The sequence below is a fragment of the Anser brachyrhynchus genome, assembly GCF_964034855.1.
Source record: "Anser brachyrhynchus genome assembly, chromosome: 3".
NCBI lineage: Eukaryota > Metazoa > Chordata > Aves > Anseriformes > Anatidae > Anser > Anser brachyrhynchus.
The window spans coordinates 72,950,474-72,965,229 of NC_137696.1; the positions used below are offsets into that span (position 1 = coordinate 72,950,474).

At 38.2% G+C, this 14,756-nt stretch overlaps 1 protein-coding gene across 2 annotated transcripts in view; it reads right to left on the reverse strand.

Annotated features, from left to right (window-relative positions):
- Window positions 1–14,756, reverse strand: part of SLC35F1 (solute carrier family 35 member F1) — a 243,299-nt gene that overhangs the window by 23,072 nt on the left and 205,471 nt on the right. For both annotated transcript variants that reach the window (XM_080588100.1, XM_080588101.1), the window contains 3 exons: window positions 13,305–13,461; window positions 8,226–8,278; window positions 2,810–2,964 (listed from right to left, as the gene is read on the reverse strand). In XM_080588100.1, coding sequence (XP_080444226.1) covers window positions 2,810–2,964; window positions 8,226–8,278; window positions 13,305–13,461 — 365 coding nt within the window. The remainder of the gene's footprint in view (window positions 1–2,809; window positions 2,965–8,225; window positions 8,279–13,304; window positions 13,462–14,756) is intronic.

Sequence of the window (14,756 nt, forward strand, 5' to 3'; positions counted from 1 at the left end):
AAACCATTTGCTTCCCAGTGAAGCAGGGCTTTGCCCATCGGTCAGTGCAGTAATAAGCAAAAGGAGCTGTGCATCTGAAGGAGGTCTACAGCTGGGCTGGGAATGAAACAGCTTTTCTGAAGCTAGAAAACAAGGAAGAGTACACAGGCTTAGGAGGGGAATAAATTTAGATCATTTAATGTTAACGCACTAGACTTCATTATTGAGTGCAATATTCACAATTCCACACCATCACATTAAACAATACCTGATATTAAAGAGAAAGAAACAGAGGAGGTGATCTGACTGAGGATAAAAATATTAGCTAAAGAAGTGACCACATAACTGAGTGAGCTTTTAGATCTAGATGTTCTCTGAATAGAGACTCTCTTTTCGAATTTCTACAATGTGAGTTTGAAGGGCATGAAAGGAGACACTGACTGCTCTGGAAGTTGATACTACATTTCAGGTAAAGGTCTTTCCATAATGTCCTAACAAAGGTCTTCTCTTATCAGCAGTTCAGCTGGGAAGAACAGAGGATAGACACACATGAGTTATACAGATTGCAGGATGCATACAAGTTACAAAGGAAAAGCATTGATGAAAAAAGTACATACGGCATTAATATTTACAGAGTAGCATGTCCTGGACAAAAGGAAAGACAAGAGCATTGCACGAGGTCCTGGAGGGGCCTGTGCTGCTTCTTGAGTGGAAGGCCCTATCTCAGGAAGGATGAATTCCCAAGGTGCAGAGGAAAACAGAGAGGTGCTCAGGGGAGCAACTATCCTGTCAAAGGAGGAAAGAATGAAAGACTGTGGCTTGCCCTGACTAGACAAGTAGGGTCTGAGAGGGATACTATTGCTCTCTACTGATGAACCAGTGAAGTAGAATGCTAAGGAGGGGGGGGATTCTTCAAGCTAAGGATACCCGTGGTGCAAACAATGAGTGGATCTAAACTAGCCACAAGTAAATTTATACTGGAAATATGAAGGTTTCTAACTGTTGGAGCAGTGATGTTCTAAAACACCAAGGAAAGCAGTGGAGGGAAAAACAACAACAACAACAACAAACAAACCAGAAAATTAAATAGGCTGAATAGGCTGAAGAAAGGGTTCGATAAGAGTTTTGAGGAAAACTGCATGAGAAGATGACCTGTGGGAGAAAGAGGTTCTCAAACAGCTTTCTAATCAGAGGAGTAAGGGCCAGAGGAGACCACTGACTACTTCAGAGATGGAACTCAAGGGTTTTATCAGGACAGATGATGAAACCTTGCTTTCAACCATAAAGGTTTCCAGTTGTGAGCCTTCTCTTCCTGAGCACTTTTTCAGTAGGGGCTCTTAAAGGGAGGCCAACGTGCCACTGTGCTCAAGAGCTGACATGCACTCACACTAGAAAGATAAAGTGTCCATGAGATTGGAAGTTCGTCCTTCTTGTCTCTTCTAATGTACAACAATTAGACACAGGGAAAAAATGAAAGCTTTTATGCATCTTCTGCCTTTCAACTGCCTGAAGTTTAAGGTTTACTTTTGCAAAATTGCCCTTTTTTGTCATGTCTGAGTAACACTGAGCAGAAACCCATCCAACTCATGCTGCCTTTTCAGTTTCTCCCCCTAAAAGAGTTTGATTTTGCTAAAACACCACCACCACTATTTTCAGAATTAAATTTGTCTACCTTTTATTGTGTAATATAAATATTTGTCTTAGAAACACTGGACTAACACCACCTTTTTGTGGACTAATACTACCTATTTTGCTATGGCTATCAAATAATATAATTAATAAGGAATAATAATTTTCAGCTAATACCTAATTTCAAATACTTTGGATTTGAAGTGTGGGTCAGAACCAAATCACCATGAGTCAGACATGTAAAGCAGAAGATAACCTTTAAATTTCAGTTTCTATACTTGCTATTCTTCTGTCTGAAGAAAACAAGAAGCAATGGGGAAAAATAATTTTGTTTTGGACTCTTAAGTTTTTAATTTTCTCTGTCTCTTTCAGATTCATTCAGGCGCCATTAGTACCACAAAATCTGATTTGTTTTGGATAGCTAATCAGTATTGTAAGGCTTTCATTTAACTAACACTTCTCAGGGCCACCATTTTAGCTATCAAGTAACCTTCCTCTTATGAATAAATGATGATACAAAGCAGTTGCCTCCAACATCCCGATGCCATTTTCATAGGATGGCCACTGAGGGGAAGTTTGTGAATAATGCAGTGCAGTTCCTTGCTACTGGAGACCAAATGTTTGCCTGTACAACACAATGTTTTAAATATTAGATGACCTGAGAGATAAAAATTTAACTTCAACACAAATCTGCCATACATTTTGACTTTTTCACACTAACAGGTGAGCCATCGGTTTGGCTGGCTAGAAAAGTGTAATTCATGAACAGTTATGCGACATAATTTCAGAATCAACATGAAATGAAACAACCCTGTTACTGGTCAAAAAAATTCCGAATAATTTTTGGAAGAGTCCTTCTCTTCCTGATACTGCCCTGGTCATAGCAGCTGAAAGTTGCCTCTGATCAGTAAAAGGAAATTAGTAATACGAATGCTTATGGATAGGTACACAAATCTTAAAAATCATAACAAGACTGAATTAGCTCTCTTTAAAATTTGTTATACAAAATACTATCTTATATATATGTATATACAGCATATATATACTTTGTATAAAATTAATTATAAAAGTATTTTTTAAATCTGTGTTTTTACTGTGTAGATCTAGCAAAGTTTGGAGACTTCTCTTGTTTCATTGTTCTGCACTACTGTTTCTTCAGGCATACAGCTATTACTCAAACACATCTCTTATTTCCACATACCTTGTAGTGGAAGAGGAATAATCCACAGAAGAGGCTGTACAGGTCAGCTGTGAGTAAGGAGAGGTTGACAGCAGTAGCACTGGTTTTCTTTATGACCACTGGCATAAAGCTGTAGAGGCCAAACATACAGGCACTAAAGCCGACATACAACAAGCCTGCAGAAGAGAAACAAGAACAAAGAGTGACCTTCCACAGCGTGCAGAAATGACTTGTGTTTTTAGGAAGAAGGCTGTGTTTTTAGGAAAGAATGGAGAATAATTTTTTTAAAACACAGATTCAAATTATTAATATGTGCATATATATATATGTATATGTATGTAGACTAAGAGCATAATTCTAAATACATATGAAAACCACTGAAAACCATAACCATACAGCAGTGGACGTGCAGTCTCCTCTCTGCGGTTTCCATAATAGCAGTGCTGTTTTAAACCAGTCTTATACTACTAACGAGTATCTTACATCCAACATAAATTTGGATGAAATAATGTATCAGACATGTCAAATCTAGTCTTTTAAGAGGTGATTGTCCCCAACACCCACTGTGTTCAGCTGAGTTGGAAGGAGCACACATTTTCTAGGAATGGGCCCACAGGATGAATGTAAAAGTACTTTCACAGGAGTTAATGAGCCAACAGACAAATGCATGACAACAGCACTCAAGTGACAGAGGTCCTAGTCTATTTTGCCCCCAAACTTGACAAATCTCAGTTTTGAACCTCTGTTCTTCTACCACTTTTTGTCTGTCTTCCTTAATAAGGCTTTCTGGAGCTGAGACTATTTCTTGCTACATGTTTACAAAGTGCCTCACGCAATTAGATTGTTAGACACTAATATAATAAAAATACATTACAGTAAACACTTAATTTCATTTTAAAAACTAAATGACTTACTGGGAAGGAATTCATTCCTTCAGTTATTGCTTGATAAATCCCAAGACAAATAAATCAATATGAAGTTAAAAAAAACAGCAAACACTTCATTCATCTGCTGTCATGCAAACGATAATTCTTAGGCTGATGTATGCTGCAGAATTCCCAGCTGATATATGCACAAGCCTATATTTAGACTCACACCAGCTCTTCAGAGCATGTTGTTATTGACTGAAAGTTGCAGAAAATCTGATTGCCCAAGTTCTGAAAGGAATTAGCAGAAAAAACAAACCAAAACAAAACCCAAAGTCCTTATGATTTGTGTCTGCTTGTTGATCCACTTAGTTAAAAACTCTTTAGAAAAGCCAGCTAAATGACAAAAACAGCAGTTGCAATTTGAGTCCATCAGAAGCATCTGAACTGAAGTGTACATTCTCTTGAAACAAATATAGTAGTCATGAAATGTCAGTAGCAATATATCAATTGGTATGGCATGATAATGAATTTGACTTTATATTCAGAATATGGATAATCATGGCAAGAACTACTTTTATTAACAAGTAGCAAATTTTTAAAGTGCGTATTGCATGTGGATAACAACGGAATCAGTCTTAAGCAGTGCTTGAAACAGTTGTATGCAACTCTGCAACTCTTCTGCAGTAGGCCAATGACTGCATCAAGTGGAGCACAGTTATTAATAAGAAATTGTCTGCAGACATCACCATTTTATGTCAGCTTTTCTTCCAGGCTTAAATTAAGAATAGATCAGGCACAAAAGCAATTCTGGACTCCAAGTCAACATTCTCAAAGTAAAGTCTGCAAATCACCAGCTGGCCCATCAAATCCCTTCTAGTCATTGTGGATTTAATAGATATATTCAGGTGCTTTGGTGGATTATGCTCTTAATTACTAGTATTATATTATGGTGCTGTCTTGGTGTTCATATTCCTTGGCAGGCAGCTACATGCACTTCACAGATTGCTTTTCCAAAGGGTATTCCAGTTCCAGTGGAAAATTGCTTAAACTGCATCTGTCCTATCAGAAGTTAATGTAGAGCAGCATTTCATTTATGTCTTAAAACACATATAATACCCACCACCTGGACAGCATCTACTGGTGACAATAAGCAAGCTGGAAATAACATCACATGATTTTCAGATACTGTTTCTAGAAGACCAGTTTTCAGAATAGCCTTGGGAATCACCACTAGTGCTGAAGTCCCACGTGATGGCACCTGTGCCTAACCAGGCACTGAGTTATCAGTACTCATGGCCTGGAGCAGATATCGGAAGGAAACAAACTGGGAAGTTAGAAGGTACTTTTGAAATGATCTGCTCATGAGCAGGTCTGTGTTAATAAGCAGCCTGATAAACTCATCATTCAAAACTGTATGCTTCGATGCATCGTCCTAAAATGAAGGCTTCATGTGTATGAAGACCATTGCGGGTGGGATTTATTACACCTAACTCTGGACATACACTGAGGCTTGGTGCTCAATGAGGAGATTTGGAAATTTTACAGTGCAGGTTGTCCAACCTCTTTTAGACAATAACGTTAGCGTAGTATGACTTGTATCATGCCTATTTATTTCTGCTGATGATAAAGGGAGTCTGTTTAACTAAATCAGATATTCACATCCCAGATATCTAAAGCTGATGAAAGAAATCCCACCTTTTCTTTCAGTGTTCACTCTGATGGGCAATGTCACCACTTTTGCGTGGTTGGGTGTGAATGCCTGATAGGTGTCTAAACTGGGCACTTAGGATCATGGGACTGTGGGGCAATTCAGGCTAGAAGAGAGCTTGGAGGTCTCTAGTTCAACCCTTGCTCATACCAGGCTCAGCTGTGAGATCAGACCAAGTTGTGCAGGACTTTGCTCAGCCTGGTCTTGAAACTGTTGAGCATGGAGCCTGGACAACCTCACTGGGTAGCTTGTTCTACTGCCTGCCTGTTCTCAGAGGGAAAGAGATTTTCCTTTTATTTAGTCTGAATTTCTTATTTCAATTTCTGCCCATTGTCTCTCATTCTGCCATGCACCAATATGAAGACCCTGGTTCTGTCCTTTTGATAACCTTCTTGTGGGTAGCTCTTCGAAGCTTTCTGTTCTGGAGGCTGAACAAGCCCCACTCCCTCAGTCTCTCCTCACCCATCTTAAGATAGGCCATCTTTTCACTAATGGGCAGGAACTCCCCCCATGGACTGCTCTAAAGAGTACCACCAAAATTAACATGTCTGGGGAACTTCTGTTTTAGCTGCTTGAGCATGCTGGTTGAATTTTGCATGCTTTAGACCTGATATTTTTACTCCAAAAGTTATTGTTTCATTGGCAGGAAACAGACTCAACTATGATTTATTTTTTTTTATGTAGTCTTCCTAGAATAAAAACTATTCAAAAACATTCAGAGCCTCTGTAACAAAGGACACTTCCTCAGAGAGTCAAACTGGCTTTTCTCTTAAACAAAATTGATGTTTGTTTATTTGTTATTATTTCATGTGTCATTCTACAACTGTGCCATGGTCTCAAGTGAAACCACTCAATCAGCATGGTACAATCATTCTCCTTTTGGTCAGATTGTCAGCACTTAAACTTTCAAGAATTTAAGCAGAGCTACACTGATTTATACTAGCTGCAAAGATGATACTATGCACCAGGGGAATTTCCAAAATTAAAAACAGGAGGGCCACAGTCTGTTTTAAACATGGTAGACATAACACATAGGCTTTAGATCTCAATATTTGAAAATCATTTGCATTTTACATCAGCTGAAACGTAGTTCATACATTCTTAATGACACAATTATGGCAGATGGCAACAGGCCACCTTGAGTTATTTATCAGGTTGCCTGCTGTGACTTTATCACTACCATTCAGAAGGCTGATGATTTAACTCTGCTGGACTGCAGGCTTGAGTCTGCCGCAGTGGATAACTATTCAGGACAAGGCTGTGAACACCCTGACATAGATTTGTCAATAACTACTTGACAATCTTGTATTACTGTTGAAGCAATGGAAAGCACACCAAGTAGATGTGCAGGAAGACAGGGAAGAACAAAAAACTACACATTATTGTTGTCATTTTATTCATGTTTAACTACACCACACTTTCAATTAATATTTTAACAAAACAAGTACATATCTATGATGCTCTTGCTATGATGATCTTCTTCTACTGAAGAGCAGGGACTCTTTGTAATTACTGACTAACTTTTGATGACATTTTAATGTCATCACAGACCAAGTACGACTTTATTTTAATGGCACATTTCACTAATATTATTACAACAGAACTCCCATGAAAGTATATATGACATTTACATGCATAGTAGATTAATTCACTATGACCATTGCTAGTTTCATCAGTACGAGATTAATTATGTCCCTGAGCTCCTTATCATGAAGTATTAACAAACACTGATGCAGTTATGCTAATGACCACAGATTAAAGATGGCCAATACACTTATGGGATGCAGCTGAGAGTGTTTCTCCATAGACACGTTAAATTGATGTCATTTAGTTTTACAGCTCAACCATCAAATATGCAAGACTTCTAGGTAGGATGTTTTGTGAAAGATGCACTCTTTTTATTAAGCTTTAGTGTGATAAGAGGAAATGGTGAAGGAAGTTTAACGAAAACAATGGTGTATCCCATAACTTGTATCTCCAGTCCTTGGGGATTCCCAGATAATCAGTTGCCTTTGCATGCTTCTGAGCCATTATTTTGACATTCATTATGAGAGTAGGTAACAAGCTATTGTCAATGGATTGCCAGAACTTGAATTCCCTGCTATGTGTATCAGCTATTAGCACTCTTTTATTTCTTCTATTGTTGTAAATACTAAAGGAGTGATTATAGGGACTCTCGTTTCCTAAATGTTGATTTGCATTTAAAGCAAATAATTTGTTGGACTAATTAGGAAGGAGTCTTAGATCATAAACTCAGCTTTGAAAATGAAATAGGAAAATACGATCCACTGCATAGCAAAACACCATAAGAGCTTTATTGTGCTTGATGCTACCTAAACTTGTCTAAAAGACACATCTGCTATATTCCACCAAGACTACTTGGAAAGCAATTAACCATTTACATACAGAAATGCTCCCCTTGGAAATGAGTTTATGGGGCTATAATAAGCACTGCAAGAACTTTTATAGTTTTTGTTAGGTTCCATTTTCTTTCTTTGGCATCCATCGAAAAGGTTTGGCTCTTCATGATTACCTCATTTATTTGTCTCAGTGTTGCACTGAATCTTAGAACAGAACCTTATTATTGTTTTACTTCATGGCTGTCTGAGTAATTATCTTATGACATTCATAAGCACTTCTTCAGTGCTTAACCTAATGGTGCAAGGAAAGCATAATATGACATTGGGAGGATGGATTATTTAAGAATGGTTATGAGGCAAGTGGTTCAACCTTTGGCAGACATCAGTGGAAAAATCACAAACATTGGCTTCCATGAAATTTTCTTTCTGCTTCCCCAAAGATGGGTTGTCTCCACACCTCCTTCAGGAGTGGTCTTCAATGAGGTAAAGTGTTTTCTTACCTATTTGCCAATCCCAGGGAACTTTCAAAAGCTCTTTGTGTTCCATGATTGCACTGGAAGAGAAGAGAAGGCAAAACTTGATGGAAGAGAACAGAAGTTAAATTACTTCCACTCATTCAATTCAAATGCTGGACAAAACAACATAAATAACCTTATAACAAAAAATGCAATCAGACTTTGCTAATCCACTCTGGCATTAGCCTTGTTCCTTTGTGTTTGAAAGATCTTCAGGGCAGTAATAAGACGTGATAGCATACAATTTGCATTGGTTTATTTCCAGCTCTCTGAATGGGCCCAAAAGTGCCCATCCCTGCACACATTCAATCCTCTTGTCCTCTTAATATTCTGAAAGCTTTTGAACTGTAATGATTAATAATGTATCTGTCTGAGTTATTCACCCTTCAGAGTGGCTCTGCAGAGTCAAATAAATAGGGAGCTGAGTAAATCACTGACATAAGGTGGCAGATATCACAGGCTGGGTTTGAAGAGAGTACTGTGATTTGTTACATGCTGAGACAGTTCAAATAGTCACAGCAATGAAAGTCATGAAACAAAACTAAGGATGGGCCAAGCTGCAAAAGTCCACTTTCAACATCTTGCAAGTCTTGCAATTTTACATTAACTTCAAGATCCCAGATCCAGAAAATTCTAAGGTGGCAACAAGCTACCTTCCCAGTTCCCTTCTGCTCTTTCCAGTCCAGGGAAGACTAGGAAGCTCACTCAGCCAACTGTTTTTTTCTGCTCTGTGATTTACAGATAACTGCTGCTGTGCAGAACTCTGCATGTTAGTCTGGGCACTGTTTTTAAAAAGTATAAAATGTGGAATTACACAGATCGAAAAACAAAGTACCTAGTACAAAAAGTGGTATGTGGGAGACCAACTCTAATAGTAAAACTATAGAAACTCAGTGATTTCCACATTAGTATGGTCTAGAGAGTTGCATCCTGGAAATTCTAATTTGCTTGCTGCTGATGTGTGGCAAATCTAATACTGTGGATAGAATAATGAGATTATTTTGTTTGCAGAATAACTAAATTATAAGTGTCTTTGCATGCATAAGGCATATGTCTCTTTTGTCAGCAGTTCTTGAAAAAATATCATGAAAACAAACTGCAGTGTCTCTTGCTGTGGCAAGCAAATTTTAATATAATTTAAATATGTGAACATTATTTTCACACATTGCATATCCAATACAAAGAAAGTAGAAAACAATATGCTGTGATCTGTGATTCATTATGATCTGTGAAGCAAAGAGGAGTAAGAGCAACTTTGCCACAGGGCTTCATTTAGTGATGCCTGATTCATCAGAGAATGGAACCACTATGATCTTCTAAAGGTTGACGTGATTGGAAGAGGTCCCTGAGAACTGAAAAGAGACAAATGCAATGTTCAGTTTCAAAATGGGGAAGGAATTATAGCCTGGCCAGCCTTACTCTAGACTTTGGGAAGACGATGGAGCAAATGTTCCATTTCCGGGAAATGAATGATGAGGAGGTGACTGGGAACAGCCAGCGTGGATTTATTAAGAGCAAACCATACCTGACCAAACTTACTGCCTTCTATGATGAGATGATTGGTTCAGTAGATAATGGAGAGGGAACAGATGAGAGGATGGAGTGTTATCTGTCTTGCCTTTAGCAAAGCTTTCAACATGATTTCTCAAAAGATCCTTAGAGATTGAAGAGATATGGATTGGATTTGAGGACCATCCACAAGGGCAATGGAAAACTATACTCAAAAAGTAGTGATCAACAGATTGAGTCTTCTGTCAACTGGTTGGTGTTTCAAGTCTTCATTTACAATCTGGAAGATGGGATGGAATGCACACATACCAAGTTCACAGTGGACAACCCATGGGAGGAGCAGTAGATGTGTTGCCATTCAGAAAGACTAAATAGGCTGGCAGAAACCTCATGAAGTTTAAGAAAAATAAATCTGCACTCCTATACCTGGAATGGAATAACCCCATGCAACAGTACAGGTTGGAAGCTGACTGGATAGGAAGCTGCTTTCTAAAAATTAAACTTCGAGTCCTGGTGGACATGAGTCAGCAATGTGTCCTTGCAGTGGAGAAGGCCAACAGCATCCCAGGCTGTGTTGGTAAAGAGTTGAGCCAGAAAGCTGAAGGAATTGATTTTTGTGACAGTAGCCGGAGTACTGTATCCAGTTTGGGGCTCTCCAGAACAAGACAGACATTAACAAATTGGAGGGAGTACAGTAGAGCTCCATCACGATAGTCAGGTGGAGCACATGATGTAAGAGGAGATGCTGAAAAAGCGGGGGGTTTTCAGTGTGAAGAAGAGAAGGGTAACCCAGGGGGAAGGAGGATAGGACAATATACTTGCTGTCTTAAGTACCTAAGGGGTAGTTATAGAAAAGATGGAGTAAGATTTTTCTTGGAGGTGCACAGTAAGAAGATGTGAGATAATGGATACAAGTTGCAACATGGAAAATTCTGATTAGATATAAGGAAAAAAATCTTGGTTAAACACTGGAATGGGTTGCCCAGAGAGACTGTGGCATTTCAATTCTTAGAGATGTTCAAAAAATCAACTGTACAAGTACCCGAGCAACCTGACTTTGAATTTAGCTTTGAGTTGCTCTGTGTAGGGTATTGAACCTGATGACCATAAGGGATCTGTTACAAAGTAAATTATTTTACAATTATGTGATTCCACCAGACAGAATTATGTCAATTTTCTGTGTAGTTACTATATCCCCAACTCTTGTAAACTACTTTTGTTTTGTTTTGTTTTGACATTTTGTTCCTCCCCACTTTAATCACATTCAGCCCACTAAACCTCACCTTCCACAATGCCTGGGTAGTTAGCCAACACTTTTCTTTACTTCACTGTTGAACTTTCTGATGCCTTAGCACTTCCTTTGCTGTCCGACAGACATTATCTGACTTTATCCTCTGTTATGGTCTAATATCGAGCACACTTGCTAAATGGTTCTAGAAAAAAACAGTGTATTTCTTGAAAGTCCCTTTGGAGACACATCCCTGTATTAGTGCTGAAACTTGAACTAACATGAGTTACCCATACTTATGTATATATTTTTACACACAAAAGGTAAATACAACAGCTTTTTGCTGCTGTATGAATTTGATATCAGTGCATGCCAATGAAGGGAAAATTCACTTGTGGATACTATTTTGCCTTTCCTACAGTCAGCATAGTCCTACACATTTTTCAATACCTTCCCTTCTTCAGAATTGTACTGCTTGCTCCCTGTAAACCCCATGAACCTGAGACCTACACCTCCAGATGTATCAACACAAATATGTTCTAAATCTCCACTTTGTGGATGCCAACCAAACTTTGACCAGTGCTTTTCCTAGCATGCTAGTAAATTGTCCTATTTCTGAGATATTCCTTCCCCGGATAACTTCAGTTTATAAGACCTAAAGGTCCTATTTTGTACCAAAGTGGCCAGTAATCTTTCCAAAGAAAGATTCTGCCATTGTAACCTGGGGTGTTGTCTTCTAACAATTGGTGTATTTAGTTAGATTTAACCTCTGTGAACTCATAACTATGTGACTGACATCTGTTCATTATTACAATAAGAGATAAGAAAGAGCTGAATTGCTTCATGGAACCAAGTAGCAGGAACATTAGCGGCCTTTTCCAAAATGAAAGCTTTTGCCATCTCATCAAAAAGGTCCATATGTAAGCAAAGTGTTGGCAGGGCTGCAAAAAGTGCCACAAAATCAGTGGCAGCAAAAAGCTGTACAGGCTGGGGAGAAAAACCTGTTGTCAAGATCTTCTGGGCCAAAGGTTGACTAGAAAAACCTTAGAGGTTTCAGCAATGAAATGGTGTTTTATTGTTTCCTTCCAGTTGTGTCCTCCATATACAAAGATACCTTGTTCCAGCACCAGCTTCTCACCAGCAAAATAAATCATAGACTCTGAATTGTGACTATCTTCTTGAGTCAAGGAGGATGGTAATGGTACTATAATTAAAATCAGGAATACGAGACATATATTACTGTTTAAATGCACAGGAAGACAAGAGCACTGTTGTGATACCTTCAGAATCAGCCAGTACCTACCTACCACAAACACTCTAGGTAACAAAAATGCTTTACCCAAAGATACTAGGTGCATTTACCTGATCTTGCATTCTCTCTCTATATATATATTTTAAAGAACTGTTTGTGTGTCAGGCAGTTAATATAAATCGTTTTAAGTCATGTTTTCAGATCCCACATAAATATAATTAGCTTTCTGGCTAAAGAAACAGAACTAATTAAATGGAATTAAAGGCGCATTGTTTTGATGAGTCTCTGTTCTTAGAAGCTGATTAGCTCATGTGTGCAGGTAAGCAACTTGTTTTTGACTGATAATTAAAAGTTATTGTGTGTGACAAGCACCAGTGATGGATCTGTGTAAAATGTGACAATCTTGCATAGTGACTTTTACTACACTCTTATCAGTCACAGTATTGCAACATTGGAAGCTACCTCCCAGATCCTAGGCCTGAAGATGAGGTGCTCATTAGGTGCAAGTGGATATAGATATGACTCAGAAGATCCTAAAATCCATGTCACAATCTTCTGAGTACTAAATACTTCAACATGAAAAGACCAAATTTTTAAGGATGTTTTCATTATATCTGCCATATCATAATGTAATTAATTGCACAGAGCAAACCAAACAGCAAAATACCTTCTGAATATGTTTTCTACCTGTTTAGAAATCTAAGTGATTTTGCAAAAGTATGAAACAGAACTTAGTGAGTTGTAGAGAGTTTGCTGTTCGTAGACCAGACCAATGTGAAGTATTCACTTGTCTTCAGGCAATAAGATGGTAGGATGTGTCTGCTACTCCTCCCCCACGTGTGCCTACTTGAGGAAAATAGTGCTTGAAACAGAGTACTAAGCTACAAATTTGTGTAACTGTATTTGTACTCAAATCCAACTACCTCAAATATTAAAAACAATGCAAATTCCAAAATTAGCAGATACCTAGTCTCCACAGGAAATGGCTACCTTTGAAGAGAGGGGTACAGTACCTCAAAGGAGACCACAGCTACACTTATTTGAATGACCTTGGAGCTCAAACCTGCTCACTTACAGCTGAATTCCACTGAAGAAGGAGCCAAAGAGTCCAATCATGCCCAGGAACTCCACTCGACTTAGATTTCGGACGATGTATTCCTCACAAACATTCGAGATGCCGTATAGTGTTGCTCCACCCAATACTAAGAGATCCCCTATTAGTTTATTTTCACCTAGAAATAAACAGGGGGAAAATCAGAATGTCCCAAAACAATGACCTTTTGTCTAGAACTGTTGCAAGTTCTGCCCCATAGGTTAGAATCCTCAGACACTAGGTAGCCCATATTTGGGTCAATAGGCTGAATGCAAATGTTTTGTCATTAAAACAGTTTTCATTCAATTATCCCAACAATATATAGCAGAAGTGAATGGAGAGCATTATCCTTGCCGTGGATAAGAGAATCTGAAGGATAAGAACATGTTGTAAAAACTAAAGAAACCATGTGGTACTCTTTAGTGACTAAAACTTTTTATTATTATCACATATTTTTCCAGATGTCTCAGCTATATAGAACAGTTTGCATCTTATCTTGAAATTTAAGCAAAAACAGGTCTAGTATTTGGATAGGAAAACAAGTGAAAAATTCTGTGTACCTGTGAAATGAATGAAGACATCATTACAACCCCAAAAGTGACCTCATTCTCACATGAAGCCATTTGACAAGAAAGAGAGAAGGAAGGATGAGGTATAGACAGGGTGATGATAATGACAGAGATTTTTAAAGGAGGTTCAATTAACATAGCAGTACCTAATACATAAAATGAACAACAAAATCTATTTTCAGTACCTTCAGGTGTATATAATAACTAACACATTGTGTTATCAAAGAATGTTTGAAACCTTTCTACGTTTTGGAGTCTTTTATTACTTGGGGACAGGGTGAGCTGCAGAGAGATTTGATCAAGATCAAGTTTCAGTTTGAAAACTGAGGCCCAAGTTTTGAAGCCTGATACATGCAATTTCCTCTGTTGAATGATTCCTACAAGAGCTACAGCTTCACAAAGCTGCCAGATATTGCCGCAGAACCAGAGAAATCCAGAAGAACTGGTTATAAAGGATTTTCCTTTGACAAGGTTCAGTAGGAATCCTGAAACATTAGACTGCATTTCTTTTGAAAGAAACCTTGTTTTCCTGTAAAATGGCTCAATTAATTTATTGATTAACAAAATACACTTTGCAGTAAATAAAAATGGAAGGAAAACATTCCTACTGGTTCAAGGTGATCTTTTCAAAATTTTTCTTTGTGGTATTCTTTTAAACCTTTGATTTTCATTCCAGCTCACAGCTCTGAAATTTCCAGTGAGGAGGAATTTATGAAAGTAAGAACAGTCATAACAGGGCAGACCATAAAGGTTCATTTATTCCGTATCCTGTCTCCAACACTAGGTATAAGCATCAGAAAAGTACAAGTTGCTTAGGGACAAATAAGAACAGGGCAAATATTTAACACACTCCCACTCTACGATA